The sequence below is a fragment of the Poecilia reticulata genome, linkage group LG10 (assembly GCF_000633615.1).
Source record: "Poecilia reticulata strain Guanapo linkage group LG10, Guppy_female_1.0+MT, whole genome shotgun sequence".
NCBI lineage: Eukaryota > Metazoa > Chordata > Actinopteri > Cyprinodontiformes > Poeciliidae > Poecilia > Poecilia reticulata.
This window is the reverse complement of record NC_024340.1, coordinates 22056696-22078173: the sequence shown is the minus strand read 5'-3', so window position 1 is coordinate 22078173 and position 21478 is coordinate 22056696. Positions and strand designations below refer to the sequence as shown.

The following is a 21478-nucleotide window of genomic DNA, read 5'->3' as shown; positions in this document are numbered from 1 at the left end:
TCAGGTCAGTACTGATGAGGCAGTAGGCATTGTTGACCTTCACCATTATACTCTTTGGTTTTGCACAGCCCCGGGGAACAGCTATTTTTAAAATGCAGGCAAGGCCAGGCAGCTATTGTTAAACTAACTAGCTATTGATTTGTGTTGACCTCTGTTGCAGGGCCACACCGACAATACTAAATATGTGTGTGCTTGTTTGTTTTCCCACGTTTCCAAGAATATTTTGGAGATTTTATGTCCAACAAAATGTGTTTTTTATATTGACTCTCATTGAGTGTTTTACACGATATGTACAGCATATTTACTTTACCAACTACAGTATTCATTCCTTTTGAATAAATACTATTTGTGGTGTTAAAAATACTTTAATGCAATACCTTATATGTTAATCTCAGTATAAATACAGCTGTTCTAAGAAGATTTACCAGGATACCATGATACAGTTTCTATTGGTCTCTCGATTACTGATAAGACTGGAACCTGAAGGGACAAATAAACAAATTTTCCTTTTTGTATTGCACTTTTTCCTCATGCATTTCTGAGCAGATGCCAGAAATGTGTGATTATTATTAATAAGTTGTTGTGGGTCAGCAAGAACTGCTTTTGGCCTACATTGTCACTTGCTGGAGAGCTATCTCATCCTTATCATTTTTAAAATGCTTCTTAGTCTGAGATTATTGTTTAGTGTGAGTAATACTTTCCAACAAATAAATGAAAAAGTTAAAACTGACCCAAGATTTGAAGATCTCATGGAGTATAGTCCAATCCTTGCATTCACCTAAACTCTGGAGGGGCTGCAGTGATCCGCAACTACATTGTGAGAATCAAACATCACCATTAACATGGAGAGAAACTGTTAGGTGCTGCAAACTCTTGAAACTGGAGCAGAGGAATGGCTAATCAGCACTTATACCTATGTTAAAATGGACCAGTCAATGTCCAGAACCAATTTAAAATCAGGTGCAAAATCTAAAATTGTTGTTCATTGTTGCTTTCGATCTAATTTGACTGAGCTTGAGTTATTTTTTCTCATTAAGATTGAGGAAAAATTCAGTCACCCACCAAATATGTAAAACTTCTAGGAGACTTAACACAAACGCAAAACAAAGTTTTAGACTTTATTTTAAGCAATTGAAAATTAGGTGTTTTAGGGATAACCATATCACACAAAATACATTCAAGTTTTCAATTGAAATAGCTCAGAAATGTGAAAGAGGCATAGATACTTCCCTAGTTGCCTTCTTATAAATTAGTCACCTCAGTCTTTCTGGACTGCACAGCACTTTTCAGAGGTTTTCTGAACTAAAACAGACTTTTGGAAATATTTTTCCTGTCTGTTTTGTGTCCTGATGCTGTAAGCTCAGCTGACTATAGTTCATACAAAAGACCCATATGGTGACCTGTATAGCTTTGAAGCTTTCTCAGTTTGAGTAGAACCATGTGTGACACATCTGTGCATTGTCTGGACAGAAAGAAGTACAGATCCAGACACCATGAGTCTAGATGGAGTGGTCCCTTTGAACAACATATTTCAAAATCAGAGAAATTGATTTCAAATGAAGCCAGGAGGCAGTCTATTCCTCCTCTTAATTGGTCTATGATCCTTAAATTTATCCCACTTGTTCGACTTCTGTATCAATGTTTAACAATGTTACACATTTATGTTCTCCTGTAATTAAGTCTCCTCTCCTTGTTGCCCTTTAAGAGCCTTTCGAACTACTTTGTAAGAATTATTATATGCTAATGGGTTTCAATAATGACAAAAATACATAAACTTTGACTGCAAAGAGCATAATTGCCTTATTTTCTTTTTATTTTCCTTTTTTCTTTGTTTAAAAAGAATTGGCTCATTACAGCCACAATGCTTTTCCCTGCTTAAATGAAGAAGTACTGATTGGCACTACAGATTAGCTTACTATTATATGTTGCACATCATTACAGCTTTATGTTTGCTGCAGACGCCATAAGCAAACGCAGATCTGTCACATACTGCAGTAATTGTGCTGTAACCTGTAGCATGTTGTATATTAGCATCCTACAAAAGATGGAGGGGACAGCTCAGTTCATCAAATTGCTATTTGAGCTCATTGGTTCTTGCCCGAATCTCAGAATCCACTATTTGCTTCACCACAGACAAGATTTCCCATCATGAGAAAGAACAAACAATATTTTCTCACTGATAAATAAAGCTAATCGAGCAAATAGAGCCACAAGCTGCTGACATTTGAGCACATGGAGCCAATCGAACAGCAGCCAAAGAAAACAATGGCCATAACCTCCCCCGTTGAAGGAAATGCCAAACATTACAGTGTTGTATAAATAGAAAGGCTTTGACTTTGTAGAGCGAGATAGAGGACAGGAACCCCCTCCCTGGGGACACACTGATGGCAAAGTCTCCCACCTTTTCTTCCCACTCCACTTTCTCAGAGCGTGATCTATATTTCGTAGCCGATTTCTCTTGACCTCCTTTTGCTGTTTTCTTTGCTTTACCTCTGTATTTTAATATTTTTCTTTTCTTTCTGCTGGACAGCTGGCCACAGTGAATAACCAAATGGCCTAGTAACGCCTTATGAACACCTCATGCTTTATTAATGGTACCATCTACTGAAGCTGAACTGGTAAATGGATTTTTTGGATAGAGGTGGTGCAGATTTTGACCCAACGTGAAACCGGGTTGGCTTCTAGATATGTCCCTTTACTTATTGACATGAACGTCCCACACAACATGCAGCTTGAGGCGTTTCACACCAAAAGCATCCAGCAGAATAGGAAAATTCATCCAGGATTTAACTTGATAAATAATCTATTTATTTTCTCATTTCACACTATTATCCTCTCTCTGTCTCCTGTGAGAAGGGAAGGTGAGATTAAGAGGTTAGTGTCTCTTTCTGTATGCTTTGAGATGACTCTGACAAGTCTTTCATTTGTGTTATGGTTTCTATCTGTTGTGTAATTTTGCTTTCCAGTGGCTGGTGTAAAGAGGTTTAAGAAACTATGTGGATGAGGTAAAATTCAGAAAAACGCAACTGTTCCCCAAAAAACCAGCCCTGTGATGTTCTGTGAGGGTTAGAGACAGCGAATTGAGGCACTTCTTATACAAAACATTAATACCTGTGAGACCCTAATCATTTCCACCATCCTGTTATTCACTAATTCAGCTTTAGCATCCTCCTATCCTTTGTCTATACCTCCTTATCCTTTGGGGGTCACCGGGGGCTGACGCCTGTCTCATTGTGTGAACGGGTACGTCCCTGGGTAGGTCACCAGTAAATCACAGAGTTACAAACAAACAGGACAGCTGTTCGCATTTTTGAAGGACTTGAAGAGAATCCTTACATGAAAATGAAAAGCAACTCCACGCCAAAGGATCCACAGTCCAGCGTTTCAACCTGGAACGGTTTTGTTGCAAATCAACAGCAACAGCTAAAGCCTGCATATTCAATAGTGGTTAACAGTTAAATGCTGCTTTCTTCTTTTTTTTTTTACCAGGATTCAGACATTTTTCAGGAATTTCTTGTCAGTCTTCCAACATCAAGCATTTGTCTTATGACTGGTAAACGCCTCATACTTGTACATGTACAGGAGCTGAAAATACAATTTCTCTCTGAGAGGCTCTTTGTTAGTTAGCAGAGTGTACTGTTTATGCATTGTGTAAATTGCTTTCTCACATAACTTGGAGCACATTTGCATATTTATAGAAAATTCCAGTTACAGGTATGCCATCAACTTGGCACCGTGCTGTAGTGTGCTTATGCGGAATGTATTAAAAGGATGGAAAAATGAGGCTAAACTGGTGTCAAGTATCAGTAAAGAAGTTTGGTTTTCTGGGAGGGAATACATCACCTAAGTTTTGCTGGATGAACTTTTTTAGCTCATTTTTTTAGCTTTTTTAACAAATTTTTAGCTTCATGGGTGAAAGTAGAGAACAGTTTGCTCCACAGTATTTGGGACTCTGAGGAAAAATGTGTCAAATCAAAGAACGCTTGCTTAGAAAATATTTTCTCAGAATAAAAAGTGAAGCAACTTGAGGAAAGACATAAAAGATTCCTGTTGCTTAGTGAAAGTGTTGTCATATTCCAGTTTAGAACTGCCCTTGGGTAAAAAAATTAAGCCTTTTTGTCCATGTTGTCTTTCCTTGAAGAATTATCAGACAGAACTGCAAAGATATCCGAGTAAATATTTACCACAAATACTGTAAGACTGCATGGATGAATAGAACTGGTTCAACTCTATTAGAGATGCGGATTTAACATGAATTAGTGATTAATAATCTGCTATTTGCTAAAATATTGACCAGTCCATACAATGTATTTATACGATTATCTTTGATTTCTCTTTAGAAAGTCGTATTCAAGGTGTAAGAACAACATTTTTATAGCCTTGCTCTAATCAGCGATTCTGAACTATTTATATTTGGAGAAGAGATGACGTCGTGTCTTGATGTCGTGAGAGAAAATTGTAAAGCCTTTAGCAAGACAAATGATTAGATTTTTTTTTTTTTTTTAACTGAGAACCTTTTTAAGATTAGAACAGATAGTACCATAACAGTAGTCAGGAAATATTTCCAAATCCAATGTGTTCAATGAGAGGTTGAAAACTCAAAAGGACAAAACAGAGCAAATTCACTGTATTCTGTTTAACCCTCCTGTTATCTACTGGAAGCCTTGATCTCTCACTTCTAAGTAATTCTGTAACTCATTCTGAGAAAAACCCACCTTTTAAATCCTCTTTACACAGAACAGGACTTTTATGTTTGGTTCTTTGTGTGGAAAATCATTGTGTATTTTTTGGCGTTGGCCTGATATACTTGAACATAATATCTGCTCTTAATATCAACAAACGACAAAAACTGGACTAATTGCAGTGTTTGTTTGAAGAGCGTCACAATGTTCATAGCGGCCGTCACAGAGGGAGTATTTAACAAAATATATATTTTACGGTGGCAATAATGTAGAGTCAAGTTAATTGTCCAATATAAAAGAGAAACATTTTTTTAGTCTCTCTGCACGTTGACAGACAAACAAACAGTTTATAGATTTATATAGAGAGTATGTATATTTTATGTATCACATCAAGATTTTCCATAGCTTTAAACCATATTTTATAGAAATAGGATAATAAATAAGGACACAGCCGGTTTACTACATTTCTCTGTGCATCCATTTTTCTAATTTCCTTATGGATATTTAGCTACAGTAGATACTTTAGATACTTAAACACATATGTTTTTGCTCTTTTTGTTTAATTTGTAAAGAAAGTCTGTACTTGTTTATATCCACTTGACCTCAGACTGTAATGAGGCTGACAGACAGGAACATGGTTGAAAGTATAAACATATTTGAAGCCTCTTTACAGATCATTTGCTCTGGCACATTGTTAGCTCGACTTTATTCCCCTCTCTGTTCATCCCTTGTTCAGCCCAGCATGCACAGCTGCGTCTAAATGTCTTATAAGCCGTTCTGCCAACTTCTGATCCCGGGTTTGTTCTCACCTGGGCAAAAGCACATGAATAATGGAAGCTGCATGAAGTGAGGCCGGGGCATAGTTGCCACAGTGTTCTGTTGAGGCCTGATAAGGCGCTCCACCGCAGGAAAAGAACCGCACAGAGCTGACGAGACACCCAGTGACAGTATTAACTTTATTACCCACAGGCTGTCAAGCTGCTAACAGACAGAAGTATTAAGTTGATGGTAACTGAGAGGAGGTGCGCTCTATTCGCTGTCACAACTCTGTTAAAATTTAATTTCGGTCTGCTTTCATGTATAAATGCATTAAGCTAATTAGCAAGTCTAATTTGGCCATAAGCTTGACAAGAATTGATTGTTTATTTTATTTTTCATTGTCTTGCATCAGCAAATGTCCTTCACACATGGCGGCGCTTTCATCAGCGCTACAGATGAGCAGAAAAACAATACGGTTTTCTGTACTAAGTAAAAGGGCTCAGTCTGGTCAAAATTGTTTGATTTTTATCTTAAGCAATGTGTATTTGCGTCCAGGAGTGTCAGTGATTTTGGGACAAAGAAGGTGCAAATATATAAATCTCTAGATGTACAAGCCTAGACGAGACATACCTCAAAGAACTTCTAGCTACAAATACACACGATGTTTGTCATTTTATTAAAAAGTAAAAGCTTGAATTTGTTTATTTGTAAGAACCCTATACCCGTTTCCTTCCACTTCACCACTAAAATCCTTTCGAAACACAGATGCCTCCACAGGTGTAACTTGGAAAAATGTGAAAAAGTTCAAGAGAGGTGTGAATTCTGTGATATTGTTCTCTGTATTCTTTTAAAATCTTATTTATAATCACAAAGTTTCCCCTGAAACAGTGACGAGAGGGTTAAGCGTTGAGCCCGTACTCTCATCTGTGCTAAAAGTGAAATGGAAACACCAGCTTGTCTGCAGAAGCGTTTACATTCTATGAATAGGAATTTCTGAAACCAGCCGGCTCGGAAATCTGTGGCAGATAGGAAAGACTGATCCAGTGGAGGGAAGAAGATTGAGAACAGAGGAAGAGGAAAGAAAAATATGGAGGAAAATGTCAGAAATAGAGGTGGTGACCAAAGGAAGCCCAGCTCATTTATCATGGACTAAACAAGTTACCTTATCCCATAAATAAACGTTAAAGAAAAATCACAATCTACATCAGGGTGTGTAATTATGCCCACATTTTTGTTGCGCTTTATATTAAAGCTTCTTATGCTAATGGTTTTCTCAACTTCCACCTTATTGAGCTGTAAATAACTATAGACTCTTTTTGTGTGGCACAACTCTGCTGCAAAAATCTTTTTGGTACTTTCAACCCCACTGGTATAAATTAATTGCCATCCAAATGTCAGCAGAGAGAAATGTCAACCATTCAGTCCACTAATGGCACTGGATTCCAGTGATTCCATTCAAACAATGTGTCGTTTCTTTTTGGCTTAAACCCTCAGCTGGGGTATTAAAGCCACAGGGAGAGTGCTTGGAAATTTTGTTGGTTCTGAAAACATTCATACAGCAGTAATATATAAGTCTGCTTAAATGAGCCCTTATGAGTAATACTTGTACCTATTTAATCGGGATGTGTCTAGGCGGTTAAACATTGTAGAAACAAGTGAGCCTCTTTCTGTGGAGACGTGTTGGTTACAGCCGCGATGTTTGGTGGAGCCGTTAATGCCTGAATGGAAGCTCCTTGTTTCAGTGAGAAATCCTCTTTAAGATACACATACAGATAAGAAAGCACCATCTTGTGCCACTTCCAGCACCCTCGGTTTTTCCAACCCATTGAATTATTAATGACGTTTCCGCTAAACAAGCAAGGCCAGAAATCTTTTTTAAATTTGTTTTCAGCATCTTTAACCTTTTACCTGGTGCGAAGATGCTGGTGAAATCTGAATAACAATGAGTCCGCAGCAGATTGAGGTCAGAGACTGCAGGCTTGACAGCTGAACAGCATGTGTCTTTGTTTAACCTGCAGAATCAGCTGACAGCTAACAGCCATTGTGCTGCTATTCCAGAATGGGGTTAAGTTAGAAAGGCGACATTTTTATCCACACTGAGTGAAACATCCCTGGTGTTAATAGGTTGTTACTTGGCTCAATTTTCCTCTGGAAAAAAAACAACAATTTGTTGCGAATTTATTTGAGTATTTACTGCTTCTTTGAAGCAAAATTACCCAACACTATTGTTGGGGAAATCTGTTTTAAATTTGCAAAGCCCACACTGTCAAGACAGCAAGAACAAAATGTTATGTACTGATTAAGACGTTGCGAGGATTGGAGACTAAATTGTGAGTGGGGGCAGAGTAGCATACTAATAGGTTCAGATGTTTGTTTTTTTTTATATTCCTTCCAAAGATTTCAGATGTAACGTGTGGTTATGCCAAAAACTTCCCAAAATATATTTGTAGGTTAACTTTTTTAAGAATAGGAACCTTGGAATTGGTGATAAGTTTGTTATGTATGATAATATTGGTGTAGATATTCTTGTTCTTTCTTGTACAACATCTCCTTTGTGTGTTAGAGCCTAAAAAAACATGTCTGCAATGTTGGACACATCTTTAACGCTTGTAAGTTCTTTCTTAATCAATAAACAAGAAAATGGCAACATTCTTAGGGTTTTATCAAACCACTGAGATATCAGAGAAAGTCCTACTAAAGGTCTGGCTGAAAGAATGTGCTACAAAAAATACAATTTCTACAGTTCAGAAATATTGTGTACATATCTACTATACTTTTTAATCTATTGAAAACAAAAATGTATAGTATTCCATAATAAGATAGCTTACTTGGGGGCAGGTGGGAAGTGAATATTTTGAAGGTATATGTTAAAAACATTTGTCTTTTGTGACTGACACTTTGATTTCTGAGATTGTGACAACTTTGTCACCATTATTTTATGTCACTCTGTCTCCTCTTCCTTATTTTGTCAGAAATAAACACGAGTTAGATTAGCTAAACTGCTGAATGTCATGTCTGGGATTTCATTGTTACTAAATAAACTCAGAGTGTGTGTGGAGAACGTTTTAATGCCTTGCCACTGTCATGTGGGACACACTCATGTTTCTCATATTAAGCTCCTTCAGAAGCTTCTTTATTCCTCGACCTTCTACACCATTAAATCTGTTTAAGGGATCCAGAGATCTTCTATGATGACAGATAGATACCAAAATGGCTCAGTGGGGTACAGCTTTTTAACAAGAACTTCTTTTTTAAGCTTAGTCTTTGATTTGGTAATGACATTTTGTGTCCTAGCCAGCTGAGTGGAACTCTGTCATGATCTCTGATTATAATTTCAGGAACACGCTTCTTCTATTTCATCAACATACTTGTGTTGTTGCAAAGACATTAGATGCTGCAAGCTTTTATGCTCCTCTGTTTTTTCCCAAATATATAAGTTGGAGTTAAACACACACAGTTTAGTTTACACACTAAATAATCAATCTGTAAAAAAAAATAAAAATAAAAAATAGGTCAGGAGAGGAGCTGTGCCACAGTCATGTTTAACAAGACTATACTGGGGGAAAAAAATCATAAAAGAAACAGGCTGGTAGCAGAGAAATCGCTTTTAGCTTGGTCTCTGCTGTCTGGGCTGCTCATTTGTCTTCCTGTGTACTTTGTGTGCTGCCTCGTTTTAAAGCTTGGTTAAATAGTGTTAAAAGTCTCCTGATCACTTTATCTTTACTCTGTCTTTAGTTTCAAAGGTGAGCTGCTATACAGTGTTTTCACAAGTGGATACAATTTCCTGTACTCCTAATCTAATGAGTGTCTAGTAAAAAATACAGTTAAATTTCATTATCTGAGAGCTTTTAGATTGTTTGTTGATCACTTTTGTTTGTAGCTGATTTATGGAGACAAAAAGGGAACTCCATTCTTCTGCTCTGTTTTATGGAAAATACCTTTTCTGAGAGGGTTTAATTCGGACGCAATGCTCTTTAGGTTTGTCTACAGCATTCAGCAACTAACATACACAACCACATTATACATAGATAGAGAGATAGAGCGATGGGTTAAAAAAAATCATGATAAAAGTCTTCTTTTTAAAGGTCTTTCTCTGTGGTTTCTCAAGAGGAACGAGAAAGTTTAGCTTCAAGTTTGGTTTATATTTGGATAACGACAGCATGTGTTCTTTCTAAAGTTTCCCACCACACCTAAAGGACCACCACACCTCCTGCTGCTAGTTTTTTTTTTCTTCTGTATTCTCCAAAAGCTCAGTCATGTGATTTTCTGCTTCTCCTCCTTTACTAAAATAAGGCTGTCATCTGCAGCTTCCAGTGTGATGGATGGACTCAACTACCACAGATAGATTAACACTACTCCATGCACTTGTAAAGAGCAGTGTGAATACAGATGGAGGGATTGCAGGGTGGGCTGTTGTGCTGGAGGACTGATATGCTATACGCACACAGAATCTGACAGTAAAATGTGGCGACTGTTTATTACAGCCATGATTTGTCCTGGCCAGTTGTAACTGGTGCAATCAGCTGATGCTTGATTTATGGCAAAGAGCTCAAAGTAAATCCCCGGTTATAGGCTTGAATGTGTGGGTAGAGCTATAGTATATTTCGACTGTTGGGTTCACCGTAGCCTTGCCAACTACAAAATCCATTTCCATCCTTGTTATGTAATGCTGTGAAATACTTGTGGTTCTGTACTAGTGAAGTAATTCAGGTTAGTAGCTTAGCCAAGTGACCCAGATAAATTTCATGTATCTGTTGAAATAGTTTGAAAAATTTAAAGCATCTGCATTATATGAGGTAGGAAATAATGATGTCAGATGGTCTTAAATGCTGATTAAGGCAGATCTACTCTTTGTGTTATTATTTGTTGTACTTCAGTTTGTGCTTTCATTCATTCAGTGGGTGGGTTTCAATGCACATCAGTCAAGCTAATACTGATTTTGGATTAACTTCAGCAGATGTCACACTGTTTCTTATCTTGCCATGTATGCTGCCATTTTGAAAAAAAAACATCTGTTTGCTAACAGTGTTAAAAAAGTTTATTCAACCTGGTCAGTAGGTTTGAATTCACAGTGTCTCTCTGTGTTATGACTTGGTATGCCTTGCTTTTGCTGTTACATCCCCTGAGTGAGTCCCAATTAGATGGACAATTTGCAGGCTAAATAAATCAGAGTTGGAGGTTTCAGTTTCAAGCTTCCAACATGCTGCAGGGGAGTAAAGTATCAGCATTCTGTTGTGTGAGATTAAGTGATGTTGAAATTGTTGTGACATATGAGTTACTGCTTTGTTAAATCCATTGCACTGGAGAAAATGTGAAGTTCTCTTTTTAAGAGTTGTGATGGTTGTGCGGCAGGCTAACTGATCTACTGATCAAACTGCATATGCTACACTAATAAATGCACATGACGGCAATGTGGGAATGTCATTTGAGATGTTGACATTGAGACAAAAGGCTGATACAAAATAGTGTGAAGGAGTATTAAAAGTTGCAGTATGTAAGTTTTATAAACAACAGGTTTTATATATTTGTGAAAAGTGTCACTATGTCATTACATGAGACAGCTGGTCCCTGGAAAAACATCAAACACTCTTGCCTCATCCCTGCTTTTTTTGTCTCGTGGTATACTAACGCAACATAGTGACGGTTTTAACAAATATGTTAAAAATACATATATTGTTCATAAAATTTACATATTACAGCTTTAAAGGTCAAATCTGTAGATTTCCTCTTTTAACCATTTCAGATTAATGACTTTATACAAATTGTCACCTCTGTTTTACTCATTTGTTAAGATATCTTATTCAACTTCTAAGAATTTACAATTGAGTAGGATAATTTAAAAGATTAGATTAGACTAGGCTAGATTATATTTTATTATATTAGATAAGATTGGACATAAGATAAACATGCCTACATGTTGCCTTAAAACACTATACTTAGTTGCTTGCAGGAATATGACATTTGTGATTTGAAAGTCACAATTTAAATTGAAAACGTCACAGCTGCTGAGTCTTCCCCCAAAGGTCAAAGTGTGGTGCTTTGTTTCAATGTCCCTGCTTCATCAAGTGTCCATCAGCTGCCCCCTCATGGCCCTGCAGCTGTACGATTAAAGTTCATTGGGGAACAATTTGGTTTTCGCCAGCGGATTGTTTACTCAGGGATAATCATCTTTGTTTCATGAGTCTAGCTGCGTGTGACGGATGCATGCATTGCAGCAGTGAATTCAGACTCATGCATACACACAGCCAAGGGACTGTGAATGTGAGCTTGTAGATAAACAGCTTCTTTTATGCTTTTATTATTTGCAAGATTACAAAGCAGCAGAAAGAACAACATGAATATCTTCTCTTCTGGAGCGTTCCTTAGGGTTATGTCTTGCAAACCATGAGTGGATACAAAAGCTTATGCAGAGAGGAAGTGTAAAAGTGTCAGAGACTCTTAGTTTGGCTTTGAAAGATCTAAGTAATCACCCGTCAAAAGAGTCATTTTTAAGATAAATGTCTGATTTTAAAAGTCGGCCTTATGTCAAAGGCCGTTTTTAATTTGTAAAAAATGTTTGTTTCTGTTTGTAAATATTATAGTTTTATAAAGTGTTGTCCGTGCCACATAGACACCAGAGCAGACTTTCTGTCTAGCATGAGGCTAGTGATTCAGCCCCTAAGTGGCTACCATCGTATCCCATACGTTTCCCCAGGGTGACATAGCCGAAGCCTAATGGGCTCGGTGATGGTGTGTTAAAGCTTGGTGTTAATTATAACACCATGCTCCGTTAAACACAGTCACATTAACATCGGAAGGCCCAGCAAACTTGATTCAGTTAACCTTGGAACTGTAAAGTGGTCGTTTGCTCTCTGTTGATCTGATGGCCGTTATAATTTATCTTTAGCTTCCTTGGCACAGATTTACTGCAAAATGTGTAATTTTGGAAAGCAGTTTTCAGATTTATCAAATTCTAGTTAGCAAAATAAAAAATGTAAATAGGTCCACTTTACACATTTTATTGATAATATACTGTCTGTTGCGAACAGCTTTTCCTCATAATAAACTTCACTTGATTTAATAACGTTCTGCATGAGCTGGTGTTTAGCGGCACTTAATGAATGTCACTTTGTGTCTTGTTATTATTGCAGACAGGTCACTCAGGTGAGAGTCATATGCAGATGAGCTGTTGCTGTCAGTCTCAAAAAAATAATCACCTCAATGTATTTTTTTTTTAGCATTTGTTGGAAGAGAAAGCTACAATACTTGGAATCAGTTAGATATCCTTATTTTAGGTTGTGTAGTAAAAGTTTCTATTAGCCAGTGGGTGTTCCTGGATTACTAGCACCCCGGGCTCACCATTTCTCTTAAATCCCCTAAAACCCACACCTGCCAACCATAAAGCCTGTTGTGCAACAAACAATGGCTTTTGACATGTAACTTGCTGATCTATTACGAAATAAACAACAGCCAATGGCGATATGCCTACAGTGTTTATGCGAGTTGTCTTTAGAATCCTGCCTGTCACTCTCTCACCATTTGTGTTGATCTATTCAGTACCCAAAATGCTGCACTGTATTCCTGCAGAAAAGTTGCTGACACATTGCTGACAGAACTAACACATTTTGCTAGTGCTTGCTCTTGAAGCCCAACACTTTATGATGTCCTTGGTGGCAAGCCATATCGCCTTTATCAAAAACTCTCACTAGTCTTTACAAAATATGCTTTGCAAAATTATTTTTTCTTAATAATAATAAAAAAGAAAATCTGTACAGTTCAAATTAAGTTAATTTTACAAGTTGTTCCTAGTGTTAAGACTAAAACCTTCATGTAGACAATAACATGTCATTTGAAGTGGGCACATAGTGATGCACAGGTTACTTGCTCTAAAAGGCTGTGCTGACATGACATTGCCTCTGCCTTCATATGTAACTCCTCTGGTTATTTCATTTTGTCCGCCTCTGGTTATCAGCTCTCTGATAAACTACAGACAAATTAGACCTTTTGTTGGGATGAGCCGAACCATATGCTGGCTCTGTTAGTGGAGGTCGGCTCCTGAACCTTCGCTTTCATTGTGCCAGAACAGAGTCAGCCTCTTGATAACAATCACATAAAGCATCTGATAAAATGCAGCCAAGGTGAATACTGGAGGAGGATATTGTGTGTCTGCAAAGACAGCAAAAATACAAAATATACAGCGACCTTTTGCTTCCGTGCAACTTCAAACGCAAATAGTCGTATCTTTCGTTTTTATTACCATGATATCTGCATGATTTTCAAAAGGTAGGGATGTATAATGTTTTCCAGACTGCAAAATTGTAGCGGCGCAATTGCTTGCTGTAACCGTTCTCTTCGAAATATTACGAGCATAAACAAATCATGTTCACTCTTACGGCTCAGAGTTTAGAGTCTTTTTCTTGTACTGCAGAAGGAGACTTCAGTTAGTACAAATGAGTCTTGGCTTTTTTAGCGCTGTCTGTGCCTTTATGCAAACCTGTCTTCAGCAGTTCCTTTCTCCGGTTCCTGAGTTTATTTGTGTTTAGAAATTCAGTGAAATCGCTGGGCTGCAAATGGGTCACTGCAGGAAATTCATCACTTCTCAGTATGGAAAACAAACTACAAGACAAGGACAATGCAGATGTGTGGAAAACAAGCCGAGAATTTGATTATCTGTTCCTGTCAGCACATAAAGTCATTTTAACTGCACAATAAACAATATGTGCAATGCAACGCTAAACCAGCACATTTAGCTCAGTAAAACAATAAGTGAATGTCAAACAATGTATGTGAATGGGCATATTTTAATAAGACATTCAAATGAAATGCTTTAACATGTAAAATATGATAAATATATTTTTTAGTCCCCTTGGCTGTTTAAAGTGTCTTAAAATTGATAGAGCATCTTAAATGATGATTTGCTGACTCTGCCACTGCATAAATTAAACATCTGTTTCAACCTGTCAGCTTTTAGTGCATCTAAGAAAGTCTCAGATGCAAATCGTCTGTTTTTCTTCTTTAACATGACCTTAAAACATGTTTTGGTTTTCAGTTATGCAACCGAAAACCAACTAAAGGATGACTTCTGCACGAGAGAGACAGATGCTATCATTAATTTAGAAACGTAATGATATTGTCACTGTCTCTCATCTGGTTTATTACTGCTGTTTCACGGTGCCTGCTTGGTTTCTTTTAAAAGATAGAGCAGGTCTACAAACTGCCCACCTATGGCCTTAAATCAGCAAGGTGGCAGTGTTGGGGAAAGGAGTTATTACTGATTTCACATGTCAGTGATTTTTAAGGCCACCTTGAGGGTAAGGCAGCTTGATATGCAGGCTAGAAGGTGCTGAGAAATCTTGGAGATTTAGGGAAAAGATGTTAAATCAATTTTCCTGCTGAGTTTAGACCCTGTGTCTGTCCGGCTACTCTGTTTGAATTTGTTGTTGTAATCTTGCTTTTGATAGTTTGATTTTCCATGTAGCTAAATGTTTATCGCTCAATAAGTCAAGCTGATTTCACTTGTGGATATGTAATGTGTAGAGTGAGTGTGTTAAAGAAAGGCAAATGTTCTCCGTAAGTCTCTGTTCCTTTGACTGCTGGGAATGTATCTCTCCTTTTCGCTTTTGTTTTCCTCTGTATTGATTTTTATTTCTCTTCTAACATGAGCCAACCTCTATCCTTTTTCTCCCAGTTGGTTCACCCATTGCTTTTCATACAGCTCTAAAAGAAGAATCACATGAAAAAGGTTTGAACAAATAAGCTGGGCCCACAGAAGGACTTATAGCTCACCTATACAAGAAAGTGCAAATGTTAGCTGTGCTAAATCCTCACAGGGTGGTCCAGTTACCTGCACTCAGTATCTCACAGCTGATGTGATGCAAGCAGATTCTTAAAGAATAACCCAAGATTTAAAGAATTAACCAATTTAGTTGTTATTAAAAGAACATCAACTTAGACTAATGTCCATAAATTGATCAGTCAACTAAGTTACACTAAAAAAGTGCAACGAAATTTCTGCATACTCCTTTAGAATCCATCTAAAATCAACATGAAATCTGAAACTTTAAAAATATTGTAGGAAGGATAAAGCTTTGAGAATTAATATCAGTCGTGCCAAAGGAGAACAAAAAAACAACGATGTAATGCATAAACAAATTCCAAACAACATATTCAAATGTACAGACTAGTTAATAAAGACACCGTTAATAACCAGGAAATGAATCTTCATAATAACACTAGCAGTAAATCTCTCCTCTCTTTTCTTGTAGGTAACTGGCCAGCTTCCGTGGGATTTGATGTCACCTTTAGATTGGTTTAACTGAAGATGGAAACACTGGAGTCTGAGCTGACGTGCCCGATCTGCCTGGAGTTGTTTGAAGATCCTCTGCTCTTACCCTGTGCCCACAGCCTTTGCTTTAACTGTGCCCACCGCATCCTGGTGTCTCACTGCTCCACCAGCAAACCCCTCGAGTCCATCTCCGCCTTTCAGTGCCCCACGTGTCGTTACGTCATCACGCTGAATCACCGCGGCCTGGAGGGCCTTAAGCGCAATGTGACGTTGCAAAACATCATTGACCGCTTTCAAAAGGCCTCCCTCAGCGGCCCCAACTCCCCCACCGAGAGCCGGCGGCTGCAGACGCAGCGGCCCTACACCGCCACCATTAGCGGCACGATAGCTGGAACGATCGGTGGCGGCGGCGGTGGAACAGGTGGAGGAAGTGCCCGTGGCAGCCCAGCCACTTCCAGCCACTCCCATCCGCACGCCAACCACACCAATCACGCCAATCACGCCAACCACACAAACGCAAACCACAGCCCAGCTGTTGTGGCGAAGATGGATCCAAGGATCAGCTGCCAGTTCTGTGAACAGGATCCGCCTCGCGAGGCTGTTAAGACGTGTGTTACGTGTGAGGTGTCGTACTGCGATCGATGCCTGCGTGCAACACACCCGAACAAAAAGCCCTTCACCAGCCACCGCCTGGTGGAGCCAGTGCCAGACACTCACCTCCGGGGCCTGACCTGCCTGGAGCACGAGAACGAGAAGGTCAACATGTACTGCTTGGTGGATGACCAACTTATCTGTGCCCTCTGCAAGTTGGTGGGTCGTCATAGAGACCACCAGGTGTCCTCGCTCACAGACCGCTTTGACAAGCTCAAGGTTAGTCCTTCAGTATACTTCCCTTTAGTGTGCAGAACCCCCATCCCCCATTATGCACTCTTTATCTTTGTGTTAGGATGGTACAGTAAGCCACAACTTTCACCAACTGTTTTGCTTTCATGACAATGTTTCTGTAAGCAAGACACACGGATCAGAAACAGAGAATCAAAAGAGATAATTTGGATGGTTTATTTGCTGGGAGAGGAAAGAGAGATGGAGACCAATAGGGAGGGCCCTCATAATGATAGTCGTTGAGCTGGCATTCCCTGTGGCCGCTGAGCTTTCACGTGTAAAGACCGGGACTGCTGAATCAGGCTGAAAAACAACAGAGGAAGGCAACAGCAAGAGCTAATTCCACCACTAAAGGCCTAAAGCAGTGAGCTGGCACCGACCGACCAACTTTTATCTTCAGTGTTTGCAGAGCATATGAACGCTCTGTATGGGTGACTGGCTTTGTTTGTGTTCAGACTTCCAGTATCTTTTTTTTTAGGAATTGGCTCTTTAAGATTTTGAAGCAGCAACCAAAAATAAGATGTTAAAATTGTGTCGATGATATTATTCAGAACAAATATGTGGATTAATGCAGATTAACATTTGTTAACCGCAGTACATGAGTGGTTTTATCAGATGTAGAGGAACAAGGAGTGGATCTATGTTCTCACAATGGCTTTAAAAAATGTGTTCATGGAAGGATTATAAAATCAGGATCTTAATACATTAAAATATCATCAAGTTGAACATCATCTACATGCTTACAAAGTGCTACATCTAAGCATATTGATGAAAAGACGAGGGGAAGAAATAAACTATTAAAAATGATGCACAAGCAGCAGGGATAATTGCAATCTTAAGAGAATTTTGAAGCAACGTCCATTCAAGAGTCTGTCGAATATTTTCTGCAGCTGGAATCGGTCCTTCACTACATTGAGACATTTTTTTTTTTTTTGAGAAAATGTTTTTTTGTTTTTACACCATATTAGTTTTGTAGCATCTCTTTTTCTCTCTCTGTCTCTCTTTGTCCCTACATCTAAAGAACGTTTTTGCATGTTTTTATTTTGCAAAGAGAAGTTGTGGTTCAATTATTTCCACTGAAGTGGAGTGTGTTGTGACAAAAACAAAACAAATGGACACCAAGAGATGCATGGCTTGTTTCACTAAGGAAATCACATATGTTGTTTAATTGTCAGAACTTTTAGCCATTCTTCAGCATAAAAGTGTAGGTATAAAGTCATGATGACAGTGTATCATTTCTACATTGTTAATGCTCAGCGTGGAACAAAACTCCAATCCATTGGGCTTCAGGGGCGAACACAGCAGCTGTAATCTTGCCGACGTCTCAGAGAATCCTTTTCATTTTGGTGAAAATGCGCTCCCACATCCTGTATTATGGATGCAACTAGAACTGCGGATGTCACCTTCAGTTTTGTCAGTAAAACTCTTGCTCAGCACCTCTCACTGAGCGCAGGGCTTCTTTTCCCTGCTGTTAGCCACCTCGTTCTCTGCAGGCTGAGGGACGGGTTGCTGTAAGTTGTTTGCGGTTCCCCTCATTTTCCCTCAACTTCCTTGGCTGGCTGTGGTTCTTTTGAACATTGCCCAGCCTAGGGCTTTGAACTTCCCAGACTTTGAATCTGCCCCAAATCTAGGAAAAGAGCTATCCAAGCCAAAGCTTCAGTTAACTCACCAGTGGCATTGGAACTATTTTTTAACTTTCTGACTCATACCAGGGCAAGTGTTTCTTCCTTCTCTACTTTTATGACTGACAGAGGTTCAAAGCTCCAAAGGATAAAACAGAGCACTTTTGCCACTCTGTCCTGCCTTCCTGTTATCTGCTTAAAACCCTGCTCTCTTGCAGCCTAAAGGGCCGACATGTCTTGGTAGAAAGTACTATTTTCTCATGAATACCTTATTACTTATCCTGTTTAGTTTAAACACCAGTGATACTGATATTAGCCAACTGTGAATCTGGTGATAACTCAGGATTGATCAAGCTGCAAATTGTCCGATACAGGTCCTTTGCTGACTTCTTATTAGGAAAATAGATTAGCTCATCTGCCTATTTGACTCCTGACTCGCCCTGATTAATCTTTGACTTCTTGGTCACCCTTCAACCATCCTGTTTTTGGAGTTTCCTTTCAGCCACACTGTCACTATGATTTTATTCCCATTAAAGGAAAAGGTAAGCTTCCCTTAGGCAGAAAGGGATGTTTCAGGAGCAAAAATGTCAACAAGTGCTAAACGGCAGCTCATACTGTAGGGAGGTGAGTTATTTCCATACTCAGCTGATAAGCAGATTCTCTACACATGCAGATGAATTAGTCTCATGTATTTTGGAGATTTCCATCTTAGTATTTCACGTTGATATAGTAAAATAAATGTAGCTTTAAGGAGTTGCTGCCAATATTGTTTGGTTGTTTTTAGAAAATCAGGTGCATTAAAGTCACTCCCAGTCAAAATTTGGAGTAGAAGAGAATATCTCATCACTGCTCCTTTGAAAGTGCCTGATGCATCATTAAAATGCCATTTGCATCAATTTGGGGGAAGCTCAACTACCCCTTTTGTAGGTCGGTTATACAAAATCAAGAAGCTGATTGTGTGTGAGAGTAAGTTTAAAATTCTATCTATCAATATAAATATTCATAATTAAATAGCTGAATACAGAGTATCAGTATCAAGGATGAACGAACTGGAGTTTTCATAGTTGGGTCTGATTTTCATTTCACTGTGACCCTATTTTTGAATTTATTTGTTTATTTCTTTTAAAAACGACATAAACACATGTATTTTTTCATATTTTGTCAGGTTCTGCCCTATTTAAATGTTTTTAATGATGATATAAACAGATCATGAGGTGTTTAATGATTGTGACGTTATTTTATAACCTAAACCTGCTTTAAGCTTCTTCACCTTTTTATGCCTGACCCGTCTTCTCTGTCTATTGGTCTTCATAATGCTGATTATTCACAAAGGCTTCCTACAAAACCTTCAAATAAAGGCTTTATTTATTAGTATCAGAACAAAGATGCACATCAAATGTTTCAGTTTTTTATTCAGAAGAGCCCTGTACCTGTCTTCCTTCTGCTACATATTTGTGTAGTAGGAGGTTTACTTACGTTGCTGAGACACTGTAAAACTTCAAAGAAAAACATTAAAGTTGTAATATTAATATAAGAAAATTGGCTAAAGTTCGAGGAGTAATAATACTGAAACATTTTCCTGATGGAAAATCTCACAGCAAGTCTGAAGTAATGATCCAGAAATGACATTACAACTAATTCATAACCTGGTTGCTTCGCTACAGTCCTGTGAGCTAAGAGATGAAAAAAATCGCGTCTACAGTTGATTTGCGACTGATAACTTAAATTACTTTGGTGGTCCCATGTCTCATAGGCAGCCAGATGTGTTCAAGTGATTGGTTGTCAATCTGAAAAGAAATGAGATAGTAAGAGCTAAGAGGAAGTGGCAAATGTGAGAAGTAATGATAAATAAATCAGAAGTTCTTGGTGCTCTTCTGTGCTGCTTGCTGGTTCATTTTGCTCTGACTCACAATCTCCGCAGGGCTTTAAAGTGAGTACGTGTCACAGCATCAAGTTCTAATGAGCTGATGTGGTAGAAGAGCTTATTTCAGCGCTGTCAATCAGTGTGACAGATGAACCTTATGGTCTTGGATTCTCTGCTGTCCCACTGTATAGTAGCAGGTCTGTGTGTGTGTGTGTGTGTGTGTCCGTAATGTGTTGACAGGTCTCTAAGTTTTCCTGCTTGAACCAGCCATATGTTATGCAAATAATAAGTTCAAAAGAAAATTCAAAGCTCTTTCCAGTGATCCTGGGATTAATTTTTGTTAAGACAGAAACAAGTCCCTGCATATTATCAGCAGCCCCACCCTTCCTCATCCTCTCCTGTCCTCCATCGCTTCATTTCCTTCATTGCCTCCAGTCTTGCTTCTCCTCCTTTTTTTCTGTTGTTTTCTTCATTCACTCCTTCCCCTCACTACTCATACTTTATCCTCTCCACACCTCCCTCCTAAGCTCCTTGAGGCTCTGTCTAACTTTTTTTAGTGTAGTTGCTGCTTCATGTCTGCTCCTGCTGCTGACTCCACTGCTGCTGTATTTACACTCGTTCTGCTTTGCTAAATCCTGAGGCGAGCTTATGCAGATCTGCACAGGGAGAGGCACGCTCGCAGAGCCATATGAACCTTTATTACTTTAAGACCTGCAAGCGGACCGCCAGTTTACTGGCGCTTAAGGCTGAGCAAACCTGATCTGATAGTACACCGAACACTGAGTGAATGCATTCGCTCTTTCCTCTTTATTTCTAATAAACCCATGTATTCTTTATTACATTTCCGTCATTAACGCATTTCCACTATATTCATCACTGTCACTAAATTACTCCCACTCCTCTGTTCTTGCATAGAGGCAAACAAACGTCTTCCATCCCACATGCTTTCTGCCACCGTGTGTTTGTCACACCTCCCTTTGCCTCATTTGGCCTCCCGGTCAGTCTGTCCTGCTTTGCCTCCCCTCTCTTCTGCCCTCAGTCACCCATAAACCCACTCACGCTGCTGCAGCATGTAGCTGGTGAAGGCAGATCTGCAGCGCTCCTTTGTGGTTGTGTGCATGAGCTTTATGTGATTGCACTCAAGTATGTGCACCTCTGAGCAGTCACAGGTTTGCGTGAGTGCCTGCGAACAGATGTAGGTGTGCATGTGTCTCAGAGCGGCTGATATAATTTTGAACATGTGAGGAATGACTGCGGGCTTAGCGGTATGTTGCCTTCAGAAATCAAAGCTCTATCTGGAGAACAGAGTGAGACAGAGCATTCTCGCTCACGCTGACGGAGAAACCAAAGCGCAGAGCTTTTAGTGGCTCCGTGCATCATTCCTCTGCCTACACACGTTAGCGTC

The 21478-nt window shown here is 38.9% G+C and overlaps 1 protein-coding gene across 6 annotated transcripts in view; it reads left to right on the top strand.

Moving 5' to 3' along the window:
- mid2 (midline 2) overlaps positions 1-21478 on the top strand; it is a 153916-nt gene that overhangs the window by 62831 nt on the left and 69607 nt on the right. For all 6 annotated transcript variants that reach the window (XM_008420371.2, XM_008420372.2, XM_008420369.2 and 3 more), the window contains one exon: positions 15686-16575. In XM_008420371.2, coding sequence (XP_008418593.1) covers positions 15742-16575 — 834 coding nt within the window. In that variant the 5' untranslated portion in view covers positions 15686-15741. The remainder of the gene's footprint in view (positions 1-15685; positions 16576-21478) is intronic.